The 7093-nt window shown below is 30.2% G+C and overlaps 1 protein-coding gene across 1 annotated transcript; it reads left to right on the top strand.

The window, feature by feature from the left end:
- Nucleotides 1–571: 571 nt before the first annotated feature.
- Nucleotides 572–6564, top strand: fu (STKc_STK36 domain-containing protein fused). Its single transcript, XM_011504906.1, has 11 exons — nt 572–787; nt 869–982; nt 2484–2629; nt 2707–2886; nt 3057–3201; nt 3276–3469; nt 3575–3881; nt 4226–4498; nt 4937–5374; nt 5643–5889; nt 6134–6564. The coding sequence occupies exons 1-11, from the start codon at nt 677–679 to the stop codon at nt 6439–6441; spliced, it is 2463 nt and encodes an 820-aa protein (XP_011503208.1). The 5' UTR covers nt 572–676; the 3' UTR covers nt 6442–6564.
- The last annotated feature ends 529 nt before the right edge of the window (nt 6565–7093 follow it).

The following is a 7093-nucleotide window of genomic DNA, read 5'->3' as shown; positions in this document are numbered from 1 at the left end:
AGTGGTTGTAAGCACTAATAATTTTCCTGGTATAAAATAATAAAAAGAGAAAAAAATATGCACATGACTTTCCAGCGTCAGACTTCGTAGCCGATTGCATTACAAAAACCATGATATATAAATTAATTAAAAACCTAAATTTCTTACCTCATTTTTATTTTACTTCGTTTACAAGATACATGGGAGAGGAAAAGTAGCTATGAGATTCACATCCGCCTTGTATTTTCGAACGCGCATTGAAAATTGTAGCAGTTCTTTTTCTTCTCAACCTTTAATTCTTTTTTGTTCTCTTAATCCTTTCCCCCTCCCTCACTCATTACATTTATACTCAACTTCAACTTAAATATATTTTTCACCGCTATTTTCGATCTGCATATTCTATTTATCGTTGACAATGCATACGAGCTAATGTTTGGTTAGTGAACATGAATTTACGAACATAAATTGCGCGGGCTCTTAGCTTGGTTTTGTGAAACTACCAATAAAAGAGATGCCGGCGAAAGAATGTAACCAATCATGTAATGGAAAGATGAGTTGGTAGGGGACGAAAACGCCATTATGCACACATTGCTTGCCGGTGGCAGCGTCGACAACAGAGACAACGAAGAAGCCAAGTAAGAAGCAGATACGATAATCTGAACTTGGACATAGTGATAGAACTTTAATTTTTTGCGCAATGGACAAATACGAATTACTAAAACAAGTTGGCGAGGGTTCCTTTGGCCAAGTATTCAAGGCCAAAAGAAAGTGCGATGGTGCAACCGTAGCTTATAAAGTCACGAGAAAAGTAAGTTTTTCAGCGGGTATTTAACATATGAGGCTATCTATTTTTTTATAATTGCGTCTTTGTTTGATTACTGTATTACAGAAAGGCCGATCATCCAAAGAGCTCAAGAGTTTGCGTCGCGAGTGTGAGATTCAAAAGGATATGCATCACCCAAACATAATACAGATGCTTGATTCATTTGAAACTGAAACAAAGGTAATCATTTATTTTAATTTTCATCTAACTCTTCGTATTGCTTGCTTCTTCCATCAGGATTAGTAACATTGCATGGTGCCTTTTAATTATGTAATTAAAGACTAAAATTTATTTCTGAGGAGCATTAGTTTTAATACAAATAGTGTTTTTTAATGCAATAGGCTTTACTCTTGTTATGAAATGCTTGCAATACTGAATAACTTGTTAATAAAATACATTTTTTACTGGTATACCAATTATATACAAATCTATACAACTATATTTTATGAATATTGTATTCCTAATTTAATTTAATGACTTAGAATTTATACATTATTATTTATCATATTTGTATTTGTATATAAAAGTTGGCTTCTAAAAATTGTTAAGCAACATAGAACAAATATTTTGTCATTGATATGTTGATATTTCTAAATTCCATAAGTGTTTTTTTCTGTTTTTTTTTATGTTTGTTCAAATATTAAAAATTTCACTTATATTTCAATTTTTAAATAAAATCTTAGAACATGAAAAGAATTTATAAACACGAAATTTTAATAATTTAAAATAAGACAAACATTATTTAAAAATTAATTTTTAACTTTAAGAAACTTGTTCAAATTTTTGATAATAATTAAAGACTTATAAAAATCTTTCATATTTATTAAATATTTATTTCCTACTTGCTTTATTTCTATTTGGGTATTGATTAAATCTGATTTTTAAAATGAAACAAATAAATTTTAATAATAATTAAAATACTTGAATTAGAAAAAAAAAGACTCATTTATAAATATTGATATAGTGATGATCATGTTTAATATAATAAAATACTAAATTATCTTGTTTATTACTCTTGACGTATAATTCAATATCATTTAAACAAATAAATCATCTACATCGATATAAGCTATTTATTAAGAATTATTATTAATCAGAATTAGTCAAATATGTAACTTAATAATAAAAATTGAATGACCAACTCATAATAAATATTTGAATCTATGTATATACTATTATTACTGAAAATTATTTTTAACTTATTTTGAATGTTCTTATGAAAATATATTTTAAGTATGATTAATAAAACAGAAATTAAACTATATTTACATAAATCTACAACTTTTCAGAATTAATAAACAATTAAAATCGTTAATTTATAATTTAAAGTACTCATTAATTAAGTAAATAACATTATTAAATGTTTATTTGTTAATAGAAAATTTATGAATGAAACGAAACCTAAGTTTCTAAAATTTTGTTTAACCTATAAAAACCTATTTTTTCTTTTAAAACGTTTCAAATATTGTGATTGTATTTCCAAAAAAATTCTATTTATTCTTATTTGAATTATTACAAATATTTGTAGTTCTTTACACTGCAACTTGAATAATATTTTCATAAAAAAATCCTAAGAGCTCAGCAATACGCAGATCTAAGGTATTTCATGAATAATCAAGGACATTTGTCCATCGTAAGAAATAATATCGAATGACCGTACAAATGGAAACCCATATAATAGATTGTGGTGGTAACGGAATATGTGGATAAAGAATTATACGAAATTCTGGGAAAAGCTGGAAGACTATCCGAGGATCGCGCGCAGGTAATTTCCTGCGATCTTGTATCTGCCCTTCATTATTTACACTCAAACAGAATCGTACACAGGTAAGATATTTATACATTTCGTTCGTGCGGACGGTCAGATGCTTAAATATTGCGACTAACTGACACTGAATTTATAGAGATATGAAGCCGCAAAACGTTTTGTTAGATACGAATGGGGTGGCGAAGCTCTGCGACTTTGGCTTCGCCCGCCTCATGAGCCTTGGCACACACGTCTTAATGTCCATTAAAGGAACGCCACTTTACATGGCTCCCGAACTTATTGACGAACTTCCTTATGATCACAATGTTGATTTGTGGTAAACTATTAAAATTAATTAAAAATCTGAGTTAAAAAGTATAAATAGTTTATTTGATTCAAATCATTTAAATTTGTTTTAAATTATTTTTCACTATACATTGACTGTAATGGTGCTCATACAAAATTAAATTTCATTTTTACATATAACTACGTATTATAATATTCAAGGTCTCTTGGATGCATAGTTTATGAATTAGTCACAGGTGTACCGCCATTCCCAACGTCTTCAATGCGTCATCTTGTTAAATTAATAAGACACGATGAAATAAAATGGCCCGATCACATCTCCGCGCACTGCAAAACTTTTCTGCAGGTACAAAGCAACGGATGTAATCCGCAATTCACATACTCTAAGTTACTTACGCCAGACGTTTTATCAACTCATAGGGTTTACTGCAGAAGGATCCATCTCAGAGATTAACATGGCCTAATCTCTTAGAGCATTCTTTCGTAAAGGGTCGGATCTTGACAGTGGACGAGAACATGCCCCGATCTTTGACTACACCACTTTCAGCAAGTCAGGCACGCGCCAAGCAGCAGCAGCTTCAAAGTCTGGCCTCGCGTTTTACAAGTCAATCAAAGTAACATACTTCGCTTCTTATGCAAATTTTTATTCAACCTATATTACCGGACATGGTTCGTTGCATACGATATCTACGGTGTTTAAATAGTGATCGATTTCACAGGAAAATTTTGGAGAAACAAATAAAGAAGATACATTCACAAGTACTGCGTAGAAGTGAACCGAGTGGTTCGGAATCTAGCGCCAGTGTCGACGTTTTATTAAACAACCTTAGCTTGAGGGCGTCGTTACGTAGTGATCTTATAGCTGCCGATCATGTCTTGTGTCAAGTCAATTGTCCGATCATCGATGATGAATTCCAAGTCAAGCAGCAACAACACGAGCAACAGTTCGTTGGTGTGCATCTAGAGAGCATAAAACCCAAGAGCGACTGTTTTGTTAATGCCAACACCTCCGAGAATCCTATTATGGTATATATATATATATATATATATATATATAACGACAAACTACCATTGAGTTGATTCTATTATTCGATATTCTAATTTAATATTGTATTTAGTTCGTTTTCAATTTACCTAAGTACCAGTGTCAATATTTAATACAATGATTTTCATTTCATTGACTTAAAATTAATTAGACAGTATAATGGATCATTAGGTACGTTAAAAAGTAATTCATATTTGCTGCATTCAAAATTTTTTCTACTGTGTCAATGAAAACTTCCGAATAAATAAATTCGTACGTAAGTTTGGTCCAATTCCATGAAACATCGTCTAGTCACTAGTCATGATTAGCACAGATTTTTTAACAGGTACCTGCAGCTTGTTGCATAGTTGCACTGCATCACAATAATGCAAACATGCAAGCAGCTTGGCCGATAGACAATGTCAATGGGGTGACGGCGCCTAGCTGTTGTCTTACATTACAGAATAACTGTAAATCCGAAACTTGCTGTCTGCCAAATTTTAACAAAGCCAACTCGGCTACATGTTTTTCAACATCGATGGATAATCTTAACTCCGACTATAAACAAACATTCTTACGACAAAGTTGTGAGCAAAACAAAGATATCGTCTTGAATGCGGTAAAATAAATTTCTATTATAAAAATTACATTTATTCATATTTTAATTTTATGTATATGCAAAATATTATAATTGAAGTAATAGTAAACTCGTTAATAATGTAGATGTTATCGTATACATAAACAGAAAATTTTGAAGTTTATAATAATAAAAAAGTTAGGACATAAATGTTTTCTCAACATATTTTAAAGAAGATAAAAGGAACAAAATTTACATATTCGTACTAATGAATAAATTAAGAATAAAATAAAAATTTCAATCGTGTATTTATTAAATAACTTGTATCTTAAAAGTCATAAATTAAATAAAAAGCAATCCTACGCCCAAGTTAAGATCAAACTTTAGTGTTCAGTAGTCATTTTGAAAATAATTTGTTTACACAAAGTATAGAAAGTTGATCTTATCCCTGTCTCCGTTCCTGTTTTTATTTTCAAGTAGAACAATATCATGCAGAGACGCACTAGAATACCCGATTGGATTCCCAACGACACGGAGCAGCCTATCGAAAACGAAGAATGGGTAGTATTCCTTCAGCGATCCATGGAAGAAATGATGGATGGAGAGATCGAGTCCCTCCTCCAGGAGAATTGCATGTCCGTGTTCGTATCGCCTCTTAAAAATCCAGCATCCAGTTGTCGAGTTGTTGAGTATATATCTTGCCTTATGTCCCTACCTTTCGTCCTTGGATGCATCACGGGTGAAGATCTCGAAAGGATTCAGCGAGTTTATTTAGACGTGAGAATCGTACCGAATCTAGTATATGCGGTCAAATTGCTCATGAGCATGAAATGTTATAACACAAAAACTGATGCTTCTTCTTCCGCTGCGATGAATAAATGGAGATCCAGCCATACTTTTTCAACGGATGAACTTAGAGTAAGTTATAACACGGTATTTCATTCGGTGAATTGTCGTGCAATTGCTTTTATATTTATTACTTTTGTACATATAATGTTATCGAATGATAAATATAGAAACACACGAAAAATATAATCATCTTTACTGATATAACGCCTGCCATATCGTTTCGAATTTTTAACGTTCGAAAGTTGTTATTATTATTTGGAAATTTTTCAACGACTCGTAATTTATTTATGTGTATAGTTTTTTATAATAAGACAAATAAAAAGGGCAAACTTCACAGGCTCTAGAAAATACGATGCTGTTATTGTGTAGACTTGTCCATGAGAAACTAGATTTTTTGATACAGTTTTGCGACGCCATTTGCGTTGTACCTGACGGACTGCAGTTGTTTCAGCAATTATTAGATTTGGAACAAATAAAAGCAAGAGTAGTATCTGATCTTATTGCGATGATGAGCCAAGTTCTCCGTTCAAGGACTGGCAATATTGAAATTGTCGATGGCATTTTGTTGAAAAATAAATCAGCTGGTAAGTTTCACGATAAAATAAATTATCCATTTTATAATTATTCTATATAATTATAAAATTTATTATAAATCATGCTCTAAATAAATAGCTATTTTATTTAAAAATAGGTATGATGAATAATATATTTTATTTATTAATTTTGAAATTTATTTTAAATCATGTCCTAAATAAACATCTATTTTATTTAAAAATATGTACAATTAAAAAAAATTATAAAAAATCATTGTCACTTGTTTTAAATTAGATGAGTTAATAGATCTTTTTACAAAGCTTGTAACTCATAAACAAAGCAAAGTTCGATTACAAGTTTGTATTTTCCTTTTATTGCTGGGAAAATCCAATCATAAGATGTTACAGCGCATCTGGGGAAAATCTTTAAGAAGTAGCCTTGAAAGTCTTGTGGAAGATAGAGATAAATCTGTTCAAGAAGTACGTATTACTATATTTTTAATAATTTATTTTTATTTGTCTTCAATACTAATTCGCTTGCATATTATATCGTTAGACTGCTTTAGAGGCCATATTGTTATTAAAGCAACTACCATTTTATAGTCAAGATAAAGATACTTGGAACATGACCGAAACGTAAAAGGATTTTGAAAAGGATTAAAATGCAGATGAAATTAAAATTAAATGCTTATTATTGTTAACAAATTTTTTTGTATTCGTATACTTACAACACTCATACATCAATAAACTATTTTACATACTCAGCTATTATATTTAATCAATAACTAATTGATCCTACATAATACTAGAAAAAACGAATTCTATCATAAATAACGAAATATGTAATTTAACCAAAGTGATACGGTAATAACATACAATTTAAAGCAAGCCACTATTTTTTCTTATTCTCTGGCAATTAACACATTTTCATAGGTCTAGTAAAAAAATTCCAGTAAATCTATGCACATAGACGTGTTTTTTCAAATACTATTATCGAGAGTATTCAAGGATTGCAAGGATAAAAGGCACGATAAATAATAAATTAGATTCAATGTATATAATTAGTGTTCTAGAATATTAAAAAAAAAAAACTTTAAGGTGATAGAAAAATTAAAAGGTAAGTAGGGGAATTGTCGCTTTAAAGCGTTAAACATTAGACAGATGATTAATCATAATTTATGTATTCTTAGATAGATTAGGATCCTAAACAATGTTTATTTCTATTTACGTCAAGAAATATTTTCTTTTATAAAAT

The sequence above is a fragment of the Ceratosolen solmsi genome, unplaced genomic scaffold (genome assembly GCF_000503995.2).
Source record: "Ceratosolen solmsi marchali unplaced genomic scaffold, CerSol_1.0 scaffold4, whole genome shotgun sequence".
Classification (NCBI taxonomy): Eukaryota; Metazoa; Arthropoda; class Insecta; order Hymenoptera; family Agaonidae; genus Ceratosolen; species Ceratosolen solmsi.
Note: the sequence above shows the minus strand (reverse complement) of the source record. Positions and strands in the feature narration are given on the sequence as shown.